This window comes from Narcine bancroftii, chromosome 7 (assembly GCF_036971445.1).
Source record: "Narcine bancroftii isolate sNarBan1 chromosome 7, sNarBan1.hap1, whole genome shotgun sequence".
Classification (NCBI taxonomy): domain Eukaryota; kingdom Metazoa; phylum Chordata; class Chondrichthyes; order Torpediniformes; family Narcinidae; genus Narcine; species Narcine bancroftii.
In genome coordinates, this window is record NC_091475.1 from 26,478,014 (window position 1) to 26,502,211 (window position 24,198).

Genomic DNA, 24,198 nt, shown 5'->3' on the forward strand with positions numbered 1-24,198 from the left:
ACCTGTCAGAAGGGTACTTTGCTGTGGTTGTTGGAAACACATCATCCCACAATCAGGCCATGCAGGTTTTCCTCAGGGTACCGTTCTGTATCCTTGGCATATTTCCCACATAATGATGCCAAAAGTGTAGCTATATATAAAACCTGACTTCCAGCACCTTATTGTATTTCTCCAGGAACGAAGTACACTTTTAAAAATACAACTCCAGCTTCTAGATGGGGTTAAAGTGGCAAAGGGGTGATTGGGATAGGATTGTACGATGAGTTTTTATTATGAATGTGCTCTATAAGTTTGATCATTTTTGTTGGACTCTTTAAATTTGACACCTATGTTGTGCACTCTACAAATTTTCTGTACAGATTTTGTTTATGTAAAATTCAATAAAAATATTCTTGAGAAGAAAAATAGAGGGTTCTGAGTTGTGAGGTTGCAAAGGGTTACTTTGATGGTGAAATAGGTTTATATAGGTCAGCACAACATCATGGGCCATAGGGGCGCACTGTTGGATGTTCTATGTCTGCCTGTCCCGCATCGAACTTGTCAGCCACAAACGAGCCTGCAGCTGACGTGGACATTTACCCCCTCCATAAATCTTCGTCCGCGAAGCCAAGCCAAAGAAGAAGACATTCAGTAACACTGCCATTCGTAAGTACCCCTACTATCAACATCTTCGGAGTCACAGATGACGAGCATTACTGTGTGTGTATAATAACCATAAAGTACATTCTAGTGTGTTCCGGACCTACAAACTTCATTATAAACACTTTAACCTCCAGTTTAAACACTATTCTGATTTAGTCAGACTGTCACTGTCAACGATGGGCAACAGTCAAAAACTCCCTAGCTAACTGTCATAGGAATATTTTCGCTAAAATGACTGGAGCAATTAAAGAACAATAACCACCTTCCTGAAAACAAAGAAGTGCCATGTCAGCCTAAATTTAGTGAACAAAATAAAAATTTCCAAAGTGGAGGAGGTAACAAGTTGGAGTCAACAAGAATGATTAAAGTAGCAGAAATTTTGTAGAGATGGGCTGGATGGACTGTAGTATTTCTGCCTAAAACTGCTGCTAGGGTAATGATCAAATTGTGCCCAACATTTACAGTGCACCTAGTAAAACATGAAAGTCTGCAGACACCGTGGTTGAAGTAAATACACAATCCTAGAGAAACTCAGCAGGTCAAGCAAGAACTCCTGATTTTCCGTCTGGGCACTCTCCAGCCAGATGGCATTAACATTGACTTTTCTGGTTTCTGCTAATTTGCTCTTCTCTTCCCCCTCCCCCTTTCCAGTTCTCCCTCCTCCCCTTGATCGCTGTTGTTCCTTCCCTCCCTTCTCCACCTATCACCTCCTGCCTTTGCCTCCCCCCCTTTTGTTCGGATGCCTGCCGACATTTTTCCATACCTTGATGAAGGGCTCAAGCCCAAAACATCGGTTACTTATTTTTTCCTTTGCTATATAAAGGGCAGTGCTTGACCTGCTGAGTTTCTCCAGCATTTTTACATTTACAGTGAACTTGCTGACTCCCTGATAGACATCAGTCTTGTTTCACAGGTAGCTGCCCTAATTTTGCATCAAAAGCTAATGGTTCAAACCTATTGATAGGTGTTAGCACAAAGTAGACTTGACACTGGTGAAATACTGAGACTGCTGCGTCACAAGAGATGCTGGTTTTCAGATGAAACATTCAGCTCATGCCTGAACTGCTCTTTCAGATGGATACAAAAAAAAATACAAGGCACTGTGACCAAGGAGTTTTTCCAGGGTTTTGGGTGACAATTATTTACTTGATTTATGCCAGCAATGCAGCTTTTAGGGTTATTTCTCTTGATGTCATCTGCCAATTCTTACTACCTAAAAGGAAAGTTGATTGCGGGGGTAAGAGAACAGAATGCAACTGGTGTCTAGGAACCAGGAGGATTTCAAGGAGGTAATTGAAACCTTTACAATCACAGGTCTTTAAACTGAGCTGAAACTTGAGTGTTTTCAAGACCCATAATTTTATTAACAACTAAATAACAAGTTTTCTTACAAAGCACATCACATTTTAAAATTCACATTAAACACACATATCACAAATAAAATTCAGCAGTATCATGCATTATTGATACATAGAAAATTTCTAAAATAAGATGTCCATCGAAACAATGTATTATTGGGAATATCCCAATATCTGAAGCTACGTTAGCATTCTAACTGAAGTTCCCATTTATTACTGGAATTCTAGATTACAGTGAGTACATAATTACAGTGCAAACGGTACCAAAATGGTTCGGAGTAAAGGTTTCCACTTCACAATATAAAATTTAAAATTGGATTAACTGAGTAGCAGGACATGCCAAAATAATTGCCCACCTACAAGAAGCGTGTACATCGGGCTGGTTGTGTGATACTTTTACTTATCAATTAATTTTAATATTTTAAAGCACGTTATACATGAGCTTGACAATAAGACTTCAAGTCAGGAGGGTCATTTCATGTATAATAGCTCTACCTGAAGACAGTGCAGGGAGTCCAACTTCAACTTGAGAAATGCCAAGAGTACAGTTAAATGTACTAAATTAATCAAATAGTTTAATGTAATTATGCCAAAGACTAGCAGAACTGTTTAAATAGTCAAACTTACAAAGAAGTGAGAAATCCTGAATGAAGCAACATTAAATGGAATATACAACAATGGAAGTGTTATATTGCATAAAAAGTGATAGCTTACACACACTGGAGAAACTATTCAGTGGAGCCAGTTTTAGAGGCAAATGATTATTATTGTAATGGTCACTTTACTCCCCCCAACCCACTGATCCAGTGACACATTAACATACCATGTGGATAATTCAGATTGTTAGCTATCAGGTTCATGCCTGATCCTGACCAGCAACTGTTCAATCTTATCAGATGTGCCATTAAGGCTGGAGTAGTGGGGAGAAATAAAAGTTGATAACTGTGCTGTAAATTATACAAGTAATTGAACCTTGCTATTATTAACATGATATTTAGCCTTCATCAGAATTAATGGCAACAAAATACCCTTTGATCATTCGATTTTAAATGCACCCTAGTAAGCTGATAGAAAGATGCTGTTTTGTTTAAATATTTAATACATTTACTGTGATAGGTAACTAATCCTAAAACATGTATTCATGGCATCTACTTTTAATGTGTCAAATTTTATTTTAACAGTATGAATCAATTTAATTATTATTTAGTATGTGTGTTAACATATACTGTAAATTACTACCTCTTTGAAATGCAAATTTATAGTGAGATTTGTTGCAGCTCTCAAAAAATAATAGGATCACAAGGTCATTTGGCCCTTCAAGTCTCTGCTCTGAGAACATTGCTGATCTCTACCTCTCGCCCACTTCTCAAGCAGTCTAATCCCAAAGATAATGTTCCAGCTGATGAAAGAACTGGAAGACAAAGGAATCAATTTAAACTATTTGGTGACAAAGTAGCTTCAAATGCACCACTGATGATTTTTTTAAAAATTCTGTTCAGCAACACATTTGATTTTGCACAATGAAGTTTGGGGGCGTTTCTGACTGACTGTAATTTCCAGCTGGTATATTTGAGTTGTACCCTTTCAGCACAGCCCCTCACAAATTTACATGATATTTAAAACCGAGGTTTAATAGAATCAATATTTTCCAAGTGGATAACAAAGCACATGGATTTAAGCAAAATGGAGTAACTTAAATAGTAACTTGAAAGGTTAATTGTCCACTGTCATGAAGATAGAAATTACAAGATTTTGGAGAAGTAGATTTTGGGATTCATTTTTTTAAAAAAAAGAGATAGCAAATACTTGGCATGGGCTCTTTCTGTTGTCTATGATTCTGTGAATGATAGCTTGACTCAAAAAGGCAATGAAGCAGGCTAGAGGTTTGATCACTAGCTCTCCTCAATATGCTGTTCCTTAGAGGCAGTGATTAGATCCTACAGTTTGTTCCAAAGAATCAGATTGCAAAAAACAGCCAATGAAAGATTGAAGAAACTGTGTAAACATTATGAGAAAAGCATCAAGTAATCCTTTTATGCTATACTTAATCAAATGCCCTATTGGGATTCACAAAGGTCATACAGTACTTGAAACTGAGCATTTGGATGGAGTGAGGTATATAAAAGTTGCTTCTGCAAATATATTCCAACAGGATTCTAGTGGCATGATATGATGAGAAATGAACATATCAAGAAAATAATAATGATTAGGCTTTAGAATGATACATTTGTAATATATTCTGTTTTATCAAACTCTCTTCAATAATACTTGACATGCAATTCTGCATCGTACTTAAAAAAACCCAGCTCACTCAGATTACATAGACAATTTTAAGTGGAGAACCAAGAACAGAATAATTTTTAGATTGAGAAGAAAGCAAAGATCTAGAATTCTATTGTGTGAAATGCTACTTTGAATTTTTATTTTTTAAAAAAATGATCATTTGCTTTCTGGCGCATTCATTGGTGAAAACTAAGAATTTCTTGTGTATTCTATATGAAAGTAGTACATTGGTTTTATATTTACACATTTTATAAAACTATTTTTAATCATAAGTAGATAGTGAAAGTTTATAAAATTATACCCATAATTCTTACTCTTAGAAAATTGCAGCATTTGCCATTGATGCCTTCATTCCATTTTCCCCCTGTAGGGTATGATATGAATGTTGTATATCATTCATGTCATTATTCTTCAATTTAAATATTAATGAAAGAGTATGCTTGCATGACTTGTATTGCCGATATAATGCTGAATGTAGGATTTTTACAGTGTGCAATGAAGTGCCAAACACAAACTTTAAAAGATTGAGTGGTTCATATTATTCAATTATTTAATCCAGTCTGCAAAGTATTTGTGCATTTACTAAAACTCCACAGGAGGCCTAATTATATTTGCTTTTTAAAGTTGCTGTGTAATTTTTCAAGTTGTAAAGTCTAATACAGTCTTTCTCAACTTAATCTCCCAAGACTTAATTGGTCTTTTCCTTATTTGTGGTCTCTGGAGACATATGCTGTGGTTCATAAATACCATAAACATTTCACCCTGTTGGACAAAATACCAAAAAGATATTCCAGATTAAAACAATGGAAATTTTCACACAGCACACTCAGAATTATATTATGTACCACAAAGTGAAATTTGAACCTTGACTTGCAATACTTTGTTTCTTGACATACCATTTTTGTTAAGATCTGCTACTTATCTTAATTTCTACCTTCCACATCTTGTCCTATTCCTGTTAGATCCAGATTCTAGCATTGATCCAGAAAGAAATCATTGTTCCCAATGATTTCTATATTCATTTATGCATTAAAAATAGTTTTTGAAGAATTGTTACAGGTCTCAGCCAGAATAAGTTTTCTTTGACTTGGGAACTTCTCTTCCAGCTAAAGCCACAATTTTTAACACATTTTTAAACTTGAGCGCAGACACTTAATGTCTTTGATAAATTTTTCACTTCGGTTCCACTATTTTGTAGATTGCTATGTTTCATTGGACATAATTAAGAAAACTGCTTCAGTTTTATGAAATGGAAATTATCAAGTTCAAATTGTTCAGTATTGTTTAATATAATAAAGCTAATTTTTATAACTCTGGCTACACTAAACTATATTGATTTACTCTCTAAAAGTCACTCTAAAAGTGCACCATGCCGAACAATTACTAGCTTCACAAATGAAAGCAAATTACTTAAGTAAACAAGTACCTCACTCTCCAATTGATGCTTACAAGATGTTAAGCACTGAACAGATTCATTCAAGCTGGTCCAGGATTAGAAAGTATAATTTCTGAGCCATGAACCTCCTTTGGCAATGTTTTATAAGGGCAGAAAGTAAAAAAAAACTGTTGGTTTCATTAGGAAGAACAAGATGTGCAGAACAGATGTTACATCACAATGTGAATGTGTATGACTAGGAGAGGAAATAATATAATCAATTACAATTAATCCAATGACCATCTCATATTCCTCCAGGGTTAGTATTTAGATCCATTATTTATAATTGGTGGAAGTAAAACCATGTGGGAATGTTGACCCAAATGATGAGGTTGCTTGGGCGGGGAAGAATGTTGGAGGAGTTGGGTAGAAGAGAGTAAATTGTCAACCATATGCACTGCTCATTTATCCTCTACTGATGAATGTACTCAGTTACACTTTGTGAATGTACTAGGGTGTTTGGAAGCCTTAGTAGCTGAAATACATCTGTTTTCACAGGCTAGCAAATCATGTACCAGTGCCCACTGACTCGCCAACATTGCCACCTGTTGACATCATTCTGCTAATACTGGTGGATCAAGATTCTCCCAATCTTTTCTGGGAGCGGTCTGGAGGTTCCTGACTTGGCAACAACTGTAGGACCTTGGTGGGGAGAGTGAACATTGTTGAAGAAAGGAGCATCAAGCAGCTGTGAAAAGTAACACTGGTGGTTCAACAGCCTCATTTTTGGTGAAAGCAAGGAGCTGAGGGCTGGACAGTGGAAGAATTTAAAGGGCAAGAAAGAGGAAACATGATAAGTGACAGAAGTGCGTGAAGGGAGAGGGAGGTAACTTGACCATAGGAAGGAATGGACTGTGGAAGACTGTTAGGGAGAAGGAAACACAGGGAGCAAGACTGAGCAAGAATAGACTAAATAAGAGATAAAGGGGAAGGGGCAGGGGTGGAGGTTGCAGGATCAGGTCTGATGAAAAGGATAGGGGCATGATTGCATACTTATGTGGGGGCATGCATGCCAAGTCTATGCAGCAAAGCTTAGTCTCCAACTGTCTTGGACCTCCTTGCCATTGGACCAAAACCACATCCTTTCAGTTCTGAAGGATTGCCAAAGAAAAGTTTAGTCATCAGAAATCCTTGCTTCCCTGGCTAATAAAAATATTATGTCAAACTGATCACATACACAAGAAGATCCTTGAGCTACATAGTTAGTCCGACAAGGAACCTTATATCTGAATCCAGGCTTTCAAACAACTCTGATTAATCAATATAGTTTTGATGCGGGCTACAAAGCAACTCCAGACCAGCTGGTTACCCAATGCTGTGCTATACGTTAATCATCTGTGGTAGTAAAGTACAGAAAGACAAGAATAAAGCAGTGACACAAGGAACAAAACATTGTCTGAAGGTCTCATTGGTGGAATGTCTCGTGGAAAAAAGGCACTGTGAGGATTTTGCCAGAACCTCCAGCCGCTATGTTCTAAAATCCTGGTATTGAGAACAATAATGCAGAAGCTAGACCTGCTAGGTATTTACTGTTGCACTGATTTACCATGGACCTATGTCTATAAATCATGCATGTCAGAGCAGAGTTCATTTTATTTATGTAACGTATATAATAATTTCAGATAAATTTTCCACATGTTCTAACCATAAATAGTTGCCTCAATTCTGATCAGCAGGGAACAGCTTTGCAATCATTCAAGGTTGGATAATTAATCATCCATCAATTCAAATCATATGATGCATGAAATCAAATGCATTCAACTTGAAAATCTACCAATCTACAGAGGGAGATGTAGCAGTTTGTTTGGACAGTCACTATTGATGTAAAATGTTCCCATTTGCAGAATCCTCCTGGTCATTTTTTGCAACAAGCTCCAGTCACTTCTGTTCACCAATGTTCCGTAAATATTAATGACTTTTTTCTTGTTATTATTTTATTTCTTGACCTATGGAATTTATGATTGGTCCAATGAAAGTCATTTTTATTTCAGTTAAAAAAAATCCCTAAATTGCTCGCAGGGAGTTTAAGATTGATTTAGCAAATAGAAATGGATCTTCTGCATGGCATAACAAGAGTTTCTTTGAAGATTCTCCAAGATAAGTAAGCTGAGACAAGTACTATGTAATTTAGATTGGCAGGTTAATAGCAAAGGCTAATATCCTGATAACCAATGAACTTTGTTGGTCAGGTTGGTAACTAATTCTCTTGATCAAACAGCAAGCACTCTTTCAAAGAAACAGAAACAAAACAAGCAATTATAATCACTTTTTCAAACATGGAATAAAAAGTTATTTTAAAAAGTGCAAAAAACTAAGTATAAAAACAATGTATTCAGCTGCACGACTACTTTCCATTCTACAAAGCTGCAGCTTGATTAGACTCCGTCTCAAAAAACACTAAATGAACAAAATTGGCTATACTTGCTAAAAAATCTGTATGATCCTCATGTGCATTCACTGGAAGGAATGGAAATTCATTTTCCCACATCCTGCACTTGGGGAACATTGAAGTAACAATGCAATCATAACATTAATGTCCATCACTGTTGTGCACAAGGTGTCATCCATGGCTTTTCTATTGCACATCATAGTCATTTGACGTTGGTCAAACCTATAAATTTGCCTGACACATCTACAATCCTTCAGTTGTATCGCTCCTTCTAGACATCTGTGATCTTCCCACTCCTCTTTCATTGTTTCTGTGATTCAGTGTTCTGAGCTGTGCTAGTCGAGTAGGAAGTCTGGCTGTACAATAATCCCTCCAGTTGCGTCTTGCTTTCGATATAATGTTGACTCTCATTTCTTTTATCCAAACCAAGGGGTAATTAAAAGTCATGAAGCTTTTGGGGGGGAAACAAATCTTCATACTTAGATTATAGTTCAACATTTTCCATCCAGCTGACAGTCCTATATTCTTAACATTTAGGAGATTGTTTTTTTCTGACATCAGATTTGTCACACATAGCAGACTAATGTGATAAGCAGAACACTCATGCAATGAAAACAGTTGGCAAAAGACTAGAAATTCATCAGTGGTCAGTGGCACTAACCACACCATAGAGCAACAGCAGTACATTGTGTTCTGCCTCAGGGTCTTTAAGAGACAAGACATAATGTTGCTGATGTACACTGCACTCATCACTATTAGCCAGGAATGAATCGCTAATCACAGATTAATGTGAAATTAAACATTCCAGATCCACCAAAATTTTTTTTAGGTATATTGGGAAAGTGGCCAATTGAGCCAAACATTTTACAATAAATGTATCCTTTCTCCCCTATTTCTCAATCCAGTAACCTCAGAATGTGCATTCATGATTCAAGGGATGGAGGATGGTCTTTCAAATTTTAATTTTAATTTTTGGGATGAATATTCACCCTTCATCCATGATAACCTTGATCATTTCAATTGAATGTCAATTTATTTTATCCAAAATCCTTTTCTTTCCTCCGTTAAGCGATACTTCCTGGTCCTATTCTGAAATCCGGTGGCTCAAGGCTTGTTGGGGAATAAGTCACCGCTGGCTCTTTAATCCAGAGTAATGGAACACCATTTTTGGCATCAGACTTTTTCTGAGAGTTTAGGGTTTTGTAACGTGTCAGTAAAATGGCAATAAGAAGGACCCCAAAAATTGGAAAGGGATAGAAAAATATGAAGTAAAACAGGGCATCATTTGAACAAACTGCTTGCTGAAGAGAAGAACCTGTAGGAAACAAATAATAACAAAAAATCAGAAACTTGCTTTTGTTTTGTCATCCCCTATTAAACTGGTTCATATTTCTTTTCCTTCAGTGTCACTGAATAGTGAGGCATAGATCTGTGCCTAAGGCATCCTTTATTCTAATGAAAAGAAACACGTTGGGGACAGCGTTCTGAGGTTCCAGCAATTCTTTCATCCAAGACATGAATGATTTTTTAAAAATGAACCCGTTGTCATTACTACATATGCTCTAACAGAGAACTATTAAAAAGGCAGATGTTATTCTGAAATAGGTGAATAGCTTATGCATATTTATTTGTACTTGACCCTCTGGAACAGACACAATTTTTAAATGCAAAACCACAATTGCCTTTCTAATATAATTACTTTCTCTTTAATTTGGGCTTACTCCTGGGATAGGAGATTTATTTCATAGGCAGTTGGCATTTATAAAGAGAAGAATTGATGGAATGATACCATGTTACTTGAGTTTAAATGTTCCAACAATTCACAAGAAGCAATGAAATGTTTGTGAGTACATCCTTTCTAATTCTGAATGTTTAATCCCACAGAGATTGCATTGCTTTATCTCTTACAATGCTCAGGAGACTCCTATTTATTTCTAGCATTTTCTGTTTTTGTTTCAGATTTCCCAGATTTGTGGCTTTGATTTGCATTTATCAATGTTACAGCATACAGATAGATCAGCTAGTTGAGTGGTATCACATTAACAACATTGCACTCAATCGTAGCAAAACCAAAGAGATGATTATGGACTTCAGGAGAAAATATGAAAAACACGGACCAGTCCTCATCGAGGGGGTCAGCAGTGGAGAGGGTCATGAACTTCAAATTTATGGGTGTCCACATCTCCTTGGAGCCTCCATGCTGATGCAATCACCAAGTAGGTTCGCCAGCAGGTATACTTCGTGAGAAGTTTGAGGAGATTTGGTTCGTCACTGAAGTCTCTCGAAAATGTCTACAGGTGTACCGTGGAGTGCATTCTGGCAGGTTGCATCACTGTCTGGTGTGGAGGTGCCAATGCTCAGGACAAGTAAAAACTCTAGAGGATTGTAAACTCAGCCTGTGACATCACAGTCACCAGACTTCACTCCGTTGAGGACATCTACAAGAGGTGGTGTCTTAAAAAAACAGCCTCTATCCTCAAGGACCCTCACTACCCAGGCCATGCCCCTCTTCACTCTGCTACCATTGGGGGAAAAAAGGTACAGAAGCCTGAAGATGAGCACTCAGTGGCACAAGGACAGCTTCTTCCCCCCCCCCCCACCTACCCGCCATTCAGATTCCTGAATAAACATGAACCACAGACACTGCCTTGCTTTGACTTTTTCTTGCACTTCTATTTATTTAGTAAGGTAGTTTACATAAATGTTTGCACAGTGATGCTGCCACAAAACAACAAAATTTGTGACACGTTCCTGACAATAAAATCTGATCTTGATGTTACTAGCATTTATGTCAATGTTGGCAATAAGACTGTTTCAAAAAGAAACTTAAGTAATATTATGAAAAATAAGATGTGCAAAGATGATTAATGCACTATTTTCATGCAGGATAGAGGAGGGCCAGCATAATGTGTCCTTTCAAATACTCAATGTATACTTGTGTTGTTGAGGAAACATAGGGTGATCGATGCCACTGTGCTTTAGAAAGGGTGTCAAAAGTAACTCTTCTTGAATCCCACGCTACTGGTTTTGCATTCTACAAAGAGAGATTTAGTTTTTTGAGTACCAAAAGAAATGTGAAACTAAGTACAGGCTTTAAATTACACACCTCTATGAATTGCTGTGGGGCATTTTTGCCAAACATTAAGAATGCTATAAACAAATGGTAAAACTAAACAAAAATGGGAACACGATTTAAATATAAAGATAAAAAAGGAAACATGGGAGAAATTATGTTCTGGAACGATGAGAAATACAATAAATATGAGGCTACGTATGATACAATATAATTGGTTACACAGACTATACATTACACCGCAAAAGTTAAATAAATGGGACCCAACAGTATCTGATAGATGTTTTCGATGTAAAAAAGAAATGGGAACAACAATTCATGCAATCTGGACATGTGAGAGAGTAGAAAAATTTTGGGATGATCTCAATCAGATATTAAATAAAATAACAGAAAACAATATACCAAAGAATCCAGAGATCTTTCTCCTAAGTAACATAAAAAACAAAGAATTTGGAATTGATTTGGAGGATGCACAAAAAAGATTTGTTAAGATAGCCCTAGCCGTAGCAAAAAAATGTATTATGTCAACCTGGAAATTGGAAGATAATTTGAAAATACAACAATGGTATATAGAAATGAATAAATGTATTCCATTAGAAAAAATAACATATAGTTTAAGAAATAATATTGAAATATTCGAACAAGTATGGGAGCCTTACATTAAATACAATAGCGAAAACCTACCGGGGACAAACATTACCTAAGTTGATGGAAGGAGAAGGAAAGAAAAGAATGGACTCAGTAGAATTTCTGGTGTATTTTTGTTGAATGACAACATTGTCTGACTGAATTAATGCAACCTAGATTGTATACCTAAAATGGATGAGGTGGGGGGGTGGCTTGGGAGGAGGGAGGGGGAGAAAAAGTCACTGTAAATGTGTGAAAAAGAAAAAGTGTATATCATGGCTATTGTGATTTATGGTGTGAAAAATAAAAAAATTAAAAAAATTTAAAAAAAGAATGCTATAGAACTGCCAGCTAGTCTTGCTACTGCACATTTGTTACTCTCTACACCTCAGCATTGACTTGCATTTATACAGCACCATTAACACAAAAACTGCCAAGGTGTTTTACTGAAGTATTATGAGGTAAAGATTGAGGCGAGCACAACATTTGAAAAAGAATGGCAAAAGCCTCTCTGAACCCGAGACTCTAGTTTGACCCCAACCTTGACTGACCACTGTAGGCAGCGTTTGCAAGCTCCTCTTCTGATGACATGGGTGGTCTGCTTTCCTTCCATGTGCCAATGGCAAGTTAATTGGTAGGTGGCAGATTAATTGGCAGCAGGAAATTTCTTTCCCCTGGTGAAACGGGTGGTGGTGATAAAGTTGATAGGAGTGTGAGAGATAACCTAACGTTTGTGTTGATAGGTGCCCAATGGTTGGCATGGTCTAAACTGCCTGTTTTCTTGTCTCAATGACACCACAAAATGGGTTTTCAAAAGGGAACTTTCAAGAAAAGAAGGGTGAAGGCGCAGAAGGATTTGGATTTAAATGCTAAACCAACATTTATTGCCTATCAATGATGCTCTTGATAAGTTTATGGTATTCTCCTTCTTGAGTCACTGCAGCCCTTCTAGTGAAGGTACTCTTAATTAAACTGTTTAATTATGAGTTCTAAGATTGAAGCCAGTAGGGATAAAAGATGGTGATATATTTCTAAGTCTCGATGATGTGCAGCTTCAAGGAAACCTGCATGTGATGGTGTTCCCAAAAACCTGAAATCCTTGTCCTTCCTGGCTATAAATGGACTATTGGAATAGTCTGGGTATGTTATTGTGGTTTTTGTTGTAAATGACATCCACTGCTGCCACTGTGCACCTGTGGTTCATGGTTGGCCATCAAACAGATTGCTTTGTCTTAGTGTTGGCTTCTTGAGTTGTGCTGGGATTGCACACATCTGGGCAAGTGGAGTATATTCTATTACAAAATTGACATGTGGATTGTGTAAAGATGGAAAGCCTTTGGCACATCAAACATCAGTGCAGGATACCAGCCTCTGACCTGCTGTTGTTTTTGATCAATGGGCCCCCTCAGATTTGGATGGGGAGGGATGTAAAGGTGTTAGCTGTCAAGGGCAGGTTGGACTCTTTTTTTCTATTGGGTAGTGATCATGGCTCAGAAAATTTGTGCCATTTATCAATGCATGCTGAATGTTATCTGGATTTTACTGCATGCAGACATGGGCTATTCAATTTGCTAAGGAATTGTGAATTGAATAGAACGGTGTGCAACTGTCACCAAACCGTCCCACTATAATGGAAGGAGGGTCATTGATAAAGCAGCTGAGGCCCGGGACACTGCCCTTAGGGCTGACATGTCTGACGATGTTACAGCAATGATATTTTGCTTTCCAGCAATTGCTCATATGATGCGATTGAACCGAATTAGCTAAGAGTGTGGATGAAACAGATGTATTATCCAAGGTACTTCTAACTATAAATAGGAGCATTTGATGGGAAAGCCTACAATCATTTATAAGGGTTATGATGGTCAGAAGTATGGTTTAAGGCAACAGAAGGTTAGGAAGGGATTTGACAAAGTAGTGGTTTAAGCACACCTATGGAAATTTAAAACATTGGAGACTGTGTGGTTAATGAGTGGAATTTTGCAGCTGATTTGCACAAACTGAAGTTGACCGAGGATTGATACACCTAGTTTGTGGGTTTCAGCAGTTGTCCCCATCCCAGTTTCCCAAATATTGCTTCCCCTCAAGGATCAATACCTTAGATTTCTTTCACTGTCTTTAAGGAGCCCTTCTCTGATCTCAAGAAACAATAATACAAAAAAAGTAAAAGAGAAATAAAACCAGAAATTGTTGGAAACAGCCGGCAGAGTATGCATCTTCTGAGGAGAAAATACTAGGGTAGATGTTTTGGATATGAAATGTCTCTCCACAAATGCAGCCTCACCTGTAGAGCACATTTTCTTTTCATTTCAAATTTCCAGCATATGTTCTATTTTATTTTTAAAAGATACATTAAGCACAAAGACAGCTGCCACTTTCTTCCGGAAAACAAAATATTCTACAATGCAACTGGCCTGAACTCCACCTCATAAGTGCCTCCCTCTCCTCTACTCTTCTCCAAAATATTCACAAGTCTTTTATTCATCCTCACTGAAGAACCACAAGATCACCTCCCTGAACATATCCATGGACTTCTGTAAACTTTAAATAGTGGGCTGACATTACAAGATCTGTCCAAAGTCACTTATCAAAATAGATACAAGATGAAATAAATTCTAAATTACATTTTTAAGAATAAAAATAGACATTTGATTAGAATTTATTATTCTGTGGTGGTACGTAAGTAATAAACAGTGATAAAAATGAACATTTTGACTTTCAGATGGGGCATCAAGGATATACAAATTCAGATCCAAAGAGACAATTTGAGAACTGATGCACTAACTGATGCACTAACTTTCCAGGAATTTTTCCAATGGTACCATGGATCTGTAATAGCTTCCTTAGGTCTGAGCCAGATGATTCTGGTTTCAAGTACCACTCGGAGAACGTGAGCACATGATGCAGATTGACACTTCACTGGAACTCTAATGGAGCACTACTGGCTCTATTCCAAGCAGCTTCACAAAATCAGGTCTATTGCTCACACAGGTGTTCAATGACCTTTTCATTTATGTTCTTCAAATCTTTATGGGCCATTGTATTGTATTGCAAATATAACCAACTGTTTTAAGTGACCCAAGGATTTGGGATTACCCTGCAATGTATTTATTTCACTTGGCCTAAGTGATAAAAGTGAGATGTTTCTTTATCGAATAAAAGGCGAATAATGGCATGTTCTGAAGGATTGACATTGTGGCCAGTAATATTTTTGAACCTTCATTGATGACCTTATCCTAGAGTTGCAAACCACATTTGCTAAATGAATTGCGATGAGTGTAGTGGTAGGATGCAGCAAGATATAGATAGCCTGGTGAAAGGTCAGATGTTTAAGTTGGAGAAATGTGAGGTGAGCTACTTAAAATAGAAGAATAAGGAAAATGATAGAACAAAGGATAGAGCAGGAGCAAAGGGATGTGAGTATGTGCCCTCAAATCAGAGATTGGCAGAGCAGGTTATGACGGTACTTTATGAGGCATTCACTATTCTGGGCATTTATCAAAAGAGGTATAGAATATTAAAGCAGAGAAGTCCAGATAAACCTTTAGAGAACATTAATTGGAGTGTTCAATTCTAGTTAACATGTAAGACATTTAGAGGCCATAAACACATAGGATGGATTAGATAGGCTGTGATTGTTTCCTTAAAGAAAAAGATGAAGGGATATTTGATAGAAAATGTAAAACAATAAATGTGTCATCTATAAAATAAAGTCAATTGGAATCTGGGGGAAAACTCTAACACAGCTTGTGTTTGAAATCTGGAATGAACTGCCTGCAGATGTGATAGAAAATGGAATTACAAACAAGTGAGTTACTCTGGACATTATAAGCCAAGTATCCTTCTCCTCAGCTATATCATTCCATGTTTCTATATTATTTACCTTTGCTCTGTACAGTGACAGTGACCAGCCCAGACTCGTCCTCTCCCAGTTTGTACCAGATGTTGTTGGCATTTTGAATCCACTCTTCTACATTGCAGTAATAATTTCCAGTGTCATCTTTGTCGGAGTTTTGTATTGTCAAGGTGAACAATCCATTGGAAGGTCTCTCAAACTGCAATCTGTCCTTCATTCCCTTAGCACCATCCATCAAGGCATCAAATCCGAACACTGAATTGTGATCAACTTTTAAAATAGTTTCCTTAACAATTCCATCAGTATCTTCTTTGAGTTTCCAAGCAAACCAAGATACTGCAAATTGGGAATGATCTTGTGTTTGTTGGGTTACATTGCAGCTGAGCTGGAACAGATCCTTTTCTGATACACTGATATTCAATTCTGTTTTGTCCAATTGCATTTTAAATTCTGTTTGTGAAATCAAAAACAAAAAGAGAGAGCACATTTTAACGTTTAAAAATCAGTACAGGTAATTTCCTCTTTATCCATCTATAAAATAAATTTTCCAATCTAACGATGTCGATGCAGAACTATACTACGGTGGTTTTCAGAACCACAGGCAGGTAAGTGGTGGAACAATCTCCTTTCTTTCAACATCACTGCCCATATTAAGATAATCAATGCAGTAAGGGCACCAATTTAACCAGATTGTTACTGTATAACTGTACTCAACAATTACAATTTTTTGAGAGGAGTCACGTGATGGAGTAGTGGCCGGACGGTGAACTCCAGCCCTCTCCAGAAAAGTCGGGAAAAACGAGAGAAAATACAAAGGCACAGAAATACAAGTTAAAGAAAAGTGAATATAAAGGTGGAAAGAAGATGGAGACAAAAGGAGAAAAATCAAAATCAACGGAAAGAAGAGAGGAAGAGAAGACAACGGAGGAAAAAGGTGAAGGCCTTACCTGTCCGAAGAGGCCCGCTGTGGAGAGAAGACCCCATTACCTCAGGTCGGTAGAAAGAGAACTACAACAATGGCTCACAGAGCCGAGTAAAAGTGCGCAACCGCGCATGCGCGACTCCTCGCGCATGCGCGATGCGCATACAAAAAAACACACCGACGGGAGGGGGGACCAGCTGGGGAGTCGATCTCCACAGCCGGCAACGACAGCTGCAGAACACCTGCAGCAAGAAGACACCACAGAAGACAATGGAAACAAGAAAGAAGAGGAGGAAAGGGCAGCAAAGAAACAACAGATGGTCAACCTAGAGGAAGAAGAAGAGGAAGAGTACAGGGAAATAGAAGAAGAAAAGATAGGCAAGGTAAAGGAGGTACTTGCTCTTGTTAGAGGATACATGGAGTCATTTAAAGAATGGCAAACACAGGAATTCAATGATTTAAGAAGAAGAATAAACAACACAGAAAAGAAAATAAATAAAATGGATATGACCTTAACAGAAATGGGGAAAAAAATGGACAAGATGGAAGAACGGGCAATAGCAGCAGAAATGGAGGTAGAAGACTTAAAAAAGAAATTGGAGGAATCTAATAAAAAAACTAAAGAGACACAAGAATTACTAGCCCAAAAAATAGATATAATGGAAAATTATAACAGAAGAAATAACATAAAGATAGTGGGCCTTAAGGAAGATGTAGAAGGCAAGAATATGAGGGAGTTTATAAAAGAATGGATCCCTAAGGCCCTAGGATGTCCAGAACTACAGCAAGAAATGGAAATAGAAAGGGCACATAGAGCATTGGCCCCTAAACCACAACCACAACAAAAACCAAGATCTATTGTAGTAAAATTCCTAAGATATACTACAAGAGAAAAGGTGCTGGAGAAGACAATGGAAAAAGTAAGAGAGGGCAACAAACCACTGGAGTATAAAGGGCAAAAAATCTTCATTTATCCAGATATAAGCTTTGAACTCCTAAAGAAGAGAAAAGAGTTCAATGCAGCAAAAGCGATTTTATGGAAGAAAGGATATAAATTTACACTGAAGCATCCTGCGGTATTGAAAATATTTATTCCAGGACAACAAAACAGACTATTCTCGGATCCAGAAGAAGCACGAAAATTTGCAGAACAATTACAAAAATAGACTGAGGGATGAAGACGGGTAATGAGAGCAAAAATTATCACGATTGATATGTATGTGGGTAAAGACAAAAATAGACTGAGGGATGAAGACGGGTAAGGAGGGTAAAAATGACCACGATTGATATGTATGCGGGTAAAGAGGTATAAGAGTGAATAGAGACAACGGGCATATGTGAAAGTATCTGTAATTAGAGGAAAACATAGAAAGTATAGACAAGAATTAATAAGGGAAGGTAATGGAATAGAGAGAATAAGGAGGGAACTAAAAGAGTGACCTTTGTGACATATAAAAAACGAAATCTTTTCTGGGGGGGGCTGGGTGGGGGGAAAAGAGCGGTCACTGCAAAATCAGTTGACGCTTGCGAGTGGATTCGCAAATCCAAATGGAGAGGGGAGATGTGGTTGTCCGACAAGGGATAAAGGGCAACTCAGGAGGGGAAGGGGAGATTGGGGATAAAGAAGATAGAAATAGGAGAATAAGGAAAATGTTGGATGTTGTAGGAATGTTGTCTGGTAAAGAGTTGAAAATAAGAAAACAGAAATGGAAAAGGAGGAAAGGTAATGATGGAAAAACGGAAAGAGAAGATAAACAAAATATAAAATGGCTACGCTGAACTATATGACTCTAAATATTAATGGAATACATAACCAAATTAAAAGGAAGAAACTACTAAATTTACTGAAAAAGGAAAAAATAGATATAGCATTTGTCCAAGAAACACATTTAACTGAATTGGAGCACAAGAAATTAAAGAGAGATTGGGTAGGACATGTAACAGCAGCATCGTATAATTCAAAAGCAAGAGGAGTGGCTATATTAATTAGCAAAAATGTGCCATTTAAAATAGAAGAGGAAATAATAGATCCAGCAGGGAGATATGTTATGATAAAATGTCAGATATATTCAGAGCTTTGGAATCTACTTAATATATATTCACCTAACGAAGAAGATCAAAAGTTTATGCAAGATATCTTTTTGAAGGTAGCTAATACGCAAGGGAACATACTAATAGGAGGGGATTTCAATCTGAATTTGGATCCAAATATGGATAAAACGGGGAAAAAAATTAACAGGAAGAACAAAGTAACCAAATTTATAATTAAATCAATGCAAGAAATGAAACTTGTGGACATATGGAGGAAACAAAACCCAAAAGAAAAGGAATACTCATACTACTCGACTAGACATAAAACATACTCAAGGATAGACCTATTCCTGTTATCAGCCCACATACAAGGGAGAGTTAGGAAAACGGAATATAAAGCTAGACTATTATCGGACCACTCACCCCTGTTATTGGCAATAGAGCTAGAAGACATCCCTCCAAGAATGTATAGATGGAGATTAAACCCCATGCTACTTAAAAGACAGGATTTTAGAGAATTTATTGAAAAACAATTAAAAATGTACTTTGAAGTAAATACGGAATCAGTGGAAGATAAGTTTATACTATGGGACGCAATGAAAGCATTCATTAGAGGGCAAATAATAAGTTATGCAACCAAGATGAAGAAGGACTATAATCAGGAAACAGAGCAGTTGGAAAGGGAAATAATAAACATAGAAAAAAAATTAGCAATAAAGGAAGATACAACCAAAAGAAGAGAATTGGCGGATAAAAAAATAAAATATGAAACATTACAAACATATAAGGTGGAGAAGAATATAATGAAGACAAAACAGAAATATTATGAACTAGGGGAAAAAACACACAAAATCCTAGCATGGCAGCTTAAGACAGAGCAAACTAAGAAAACGGTATTGGCAACAAGGAAAAAAGACAAACAAATTACATATAATCCAAAAGAAATTAAGGAAAACTTCAGAGAATTCTATGAACAATTATACCGAACCGAAAACGAAGGGAAAGAAGGGAAAATAGATGAATTTTTGACTAAAATTGAACTACCAAAACTACAAATAGAGGAACAAAATAAATTAACAGAACCATTTGGAACAGTAGAAATACAAGAGATAATAAAAAATTTACCAAATAATAAGACACCAGGAGAGGATGGACTCCCAATAGAATTCTACAAAACATTTAAAGACCTAATAATACCGCCCCTCCTGGATGTAATCAACCAGATTGATGAGACACAAAACTTACCAGATTCATGTAAAACAGCAATAATTACAGTGATACTAAAACAAGGGAAAGATCCACTCTCACCAGCGTCATATAGACCAATATCTTTGCTAAACACAGATTATAAGATAATAGCTAAACTATTAGCGAACAGATTAGCAGAACAGGTACCGAAAATGGTAAATTTAGACCAAACTGGATTTATCAAAAAAAGACGCACAACAGACAATATTTGTAAATTTATTAACTTAATTCATGCAGTAGAAGGAAATAAAGCACCGGCAGTAGCAGTTGCTTTAGACGCAGAGAAGGCCTTCGACAGAGTAGAATGGAATTACTTGTTCAAAGTATTGCAAAAATTCAGTTTACCGGAGAAGTATATTAATTGGATTAAAGCATTATATAAGGGACCGTTAGCGAAAGTGACAGTAAATGGACATGTATCAAAGCAATTTAACTTAAGCAGGTCAACGCGGCAGGGATGCCCACTATCACCATTATTGTTTGCGCTAGCTATAGAACCACTAGCAGAATCGATAAGAAGAGAGAATAATATAAAAGGAATAAAAATAAAAGACAGGGAATATAAAATCAGTCTGTTTGCGGATGATGTGATAGTGTACTTAACAGAACCAGAACTATCAATAAAAGAACTATATAAGAAATTGAAGGAATATGGAGAAGTGTCGGGATACAAGATAAACGTAAATAAAAGTGAAGCAATGCCTATGAATAACGCGGATTTCTCAAAATTTAAGGAGGAATCCCCATTCAGATGGCAAACGCAGGCAATAAGATACCTAGGTGTGCAAATAAACAAAAATCTAGGCCAATTATATAAACTCAATTACAATCCACTAATGAAAAAACTACAGGACGATTTAGAGCATTGGAAAGAGCTACCACTAACACTGATAGGAAGGATAAACTGTATTAAAATGAACATTTTTCCAAGGATACTATACTTATTTCAGGCATTGCCAATACAACTGACAGAAAAATTCTTCAAAGAGTTAAAGAAAATAATAAGGAGATTTTTATGGAGAGGGGGGAAACCGAGGATAGCACTAGACAAATTAACAGAATGGTATAAACAAGGAGGCTTACAATTGCCAAACTTCAAAAATTATTATAGAGCCGCACAATTAAGGTACCTATCAGATTTTTATCAAACAAGGGAAAAACCAGACTGGACGAGACTAGAATTAGATAAAATAGGGGAAAAGATACCTGAACACATATTATATAAATGGGACGAAAAATTGGTACAACATAGAACTTCTCCAGTATTACACCATCTCCTCAATATATGGAAGAAGATACATGTAGAAAGAAATAAAATAAATTACCAAATACCAAAACTAATATTGACGCAAAATAAGCTACTCCCTTTTACAATAGACAACCTTGCCTTTAGAAAATGGGAAAAAAAAGGGATTAAAAGAATAGAAAATTGTTTTTCAGGAAGTAGATTCTTATCCTTTGAACAAATGAGAGATAAGTACAATATAACGGGAGATACAGCGCTGGCATATTACCAACTGAGATCCTACTTGAAAGATAAATTAGGAAGCAACTTGAGTTTACCAGAGGGAAGTAACCTTGAATATGTGATTACAGATACAATGTTAATCAAAAGATTTATAAAAAATATGTATATTAAACTGCAAGAAAAGGAAAATGAGGAAACAAATGGTAAAACTAAACAAAAATGGGAACAAGATTTAAATATAAAGATAAAAAAGGAAACATGGGAGAAGTTATGCTCTGGAACGATGAGAAATACAATAAATACGAGGCTGCGTATGATACAATATAATTGGTTACACAGACTATACATTACACCGCAAAAGTTAAATAAATGGGACCCAACAGTATCTGATAGATGTTTTCGATGTAAAAAAGAAAGGGGAACAACAATTCATGCAATCTGGACATGTGAGAGAGTAGAAAAATTTTGGGATGATCTCAATCAGATATTAAATAAAATAACAGAAAACAATATACCAAAGAATCCAGAGATCTTTCTCCTAAGTAACATAAAAAATAAAGAATTTGGAATTGACTTGGAGGATGCACAAAAAAGATTTGTTAAGATAGCCCTAGCTGTAGCAAAAAAATGTATTATGTCAACCTGGAAATTGGAAGATAATTTGAAAATACAACAATGGTATATAGAAATGAATAAATGTATTCCATTAGAAAAAATAACATATAGTTTAAGAAATAATATTGAAATATTCGAACAAGTATGGGAGCCTTACATTAAATACAATAGCGAAAACCTACCGGGAACAAACATTACCTAAGTTGATGGAAGGAGAAGAGAAGAAAAAAATGGACTCAGTAGAATTTCTGGTGTATTTTTGTTGAATGACAACATTGTCTAACTGAATTAATGCAACCTAGATTGTATAACTAAAATGGATGAGAGGGGGGAGGGATGGGGGGGTGGCTTGGGAGGAGGGAGGGGGGAGGGAGAAAAAGTCACTGTAAATGTGTGGAAAAGAAAAAGTGTATATCATGGCTATTGTGATTTATGGTGTGAAAAATAAAAAAAAAAAAAAAAAAAAAAAAAAAAAAAAAAAAAAAAAAAAACAATTACAATTTTTTTACTTAGTTTAAATTTACACAGTTTATGTGATTAAAAACAGGGATTGGCCCTGCTAGAATTTCCCCTCACATTCAAACTTTTGCGCTTTGTTATCTAAAGCCACAGATTAAGGTAAGTAACCAGAGTTACTATAAAATCTACAGATTTATCATGTGCTGTAACCAACATTCAATCTGTGCTTCTAGCTCTATCCATCCCTTCTTTTAAAGGAGATACCAGTAAATGTATTGTGCCTGCTGGATGGAATGGATTTCTGCTGATCCTAATTAACGATTGAATTTCCATTTGCACTAAGTCACACTGATGCCATTCAGATAGGGTGGTTTTTGAGATTTGACTGTGTTATGGGGGAAATTGCCTACATCAGTATTTCTCAACTATTCACTGTCTGTGAATAGTTTAGATTGCAAGAAATTCGCATACACTCTAAGTGGATGCAGATGGAGTGGAACACATGCTTTGCAACTGAAGCCATTGAGCCAGATGTTGGAACATGCACGTAAATGCCTTGTCCTGTTTTTTTTTACAAGGCTATGATCAAGGCTGGACAAAGCTCAGCGCTGGGTAATCTGGGACTGAGGAAGTTGGAATGGTGAGTGGCTTGAAATCTGGGAAGCTGATATCATGGGGGGAGTGAAGGCCAGCAACATGTTAGAATTTGTTTGGATCTCCTAAGGACTTAATGATAATGTTCCCATACCTGAAGATTTCACTGTGAAGTGCTATAGGATGACCATGATGTCCTGGGAGAGCCCAAAATGGGTGTACAAAGGGGAATGTGATCCAAGTTAAAGTAAAAACTGGCTTTCGACACAAATGCGTGGTTTAATTGACACTATTTAATCTGGAAATAGTTGTAAACATATTTTAGACTGGGTTACACCAATTTTCAATTGCATAACATGAAAAAATTTTTATTTATCCACTTTTTTAGGAAGAAAGTATTAACTTTACAGAGTTGTTTGAATATGCGCTTTTAAAATCTTGTTTGTTGATTAACACGCTGCTGAAGATCCAGCTGCGCTGGATGGGTCACGTCTCCAGAATGGAGGACCATCGCCTTCCCAAGATCGTGTTATATGGCGAGCTCTCCACTGGCCACCGTGACAGAGGTGCACCAAAGAAAAGGTACAAGGACTGCCTAAAGAAATCTCTTGGTGCCTGCCACATTGACCACCGCCAGTGGGCTGATAACGCCTCAAACCGTGCATCTTGGCGCCTCACAGTTTGGCGGGCTGCAACCTCCTTTGAAGAAGACCGCAGAGCCCACCTCACTGACAAAAGGCAAAGGAGGAAAAACCCAACACCCAACCCCAACCAACAAATTTTCCCTTGCAACCGCTGCAATCGTGTCTGCCTGTCCCGCATCGGACTTGTCAGCCACAAACGAGCCTGCAGCTGACGTGGACTTTTTACCCCCTCCATAAATCTTCGTCCGCGAAGCCAAGCCAAAGAGAATTCAAGGGAATTGCATTAACAGACAAAAGAAATCAGGGTTTTTTTCCCACTGGCCGACTGTCTAAAATAGATAGCTATATTTCATTGGCCAATCTTATAGCCTGAGTTGAGGAAATGTGCAAACTCACAACATTGATCGAGCTTCTTTAATAGACACGTTTTATGTAGAAATTATAAATACTGTTTAAGCATAATGGAAGTCAGGATAAACGGGTCATTTTAGGATTGGCACAGATTATGATTGGGCCTCATCTATTTATAATCTTGAATGAAGGGACGAAGTTTA

At 36.9% G+C, this 24,198-nt stretch overlaps 1 protein-coding gene and 1 long non-coding RNA gene across 4 annotated transcripts in view; one reads left to right on the forward strand and one right to left on the reverse strand.

The window, feature by feature from the left end:
* LOC138738632 (uncharacterized) overlaps window positions 1-24,198 on the forward strand; it is a 49,943-nt gene that overhangs the window by 16,828 nt on the left and 8,917 nt on the right. Inside the window, exon 2 of the long non-coding RNA XR_011341632.1 lies at window positions 22,985-23,046. This is a non-coding gene — a long non-coding RNA (uncharacterized lncRNA). The remainder of the gene's footprint in view (window positions 1-22,984; window positions 23,047-24,198) is intronic.
* The window catches only part of igsf3 (immunoglobulin superfamily, member 3), a 132,883-nt gene continuing 110,667 nt past the window's right edge, over window positions 1,983-24,198 (reverse strand). For 2 of the 3 annotated variants that reach the window (XM_069889221.1, XM_069889218.1), the window contains 2 exons: window positions 15,691-16,113; window positions 1,983-9,422 (listed from right to left, as the gene is read on the reverse strand). In XM_069889221.1, the coding sequence (XP_069745322.1) occupies window positions 9,172-9,422; window positions 15,691-16,113 (674 nt within the window). In that variant the 3' untranslated portion in view covers window positions 1,983-9,171. Of the gene's footprint in view, window positions 9,423-10,733; window positions 11,142-15,690; window positions 16,114-24,198 lie in introns of those variants that run through there. The other variant, XM_069889219.1, reaches the window with a different exon arrangement.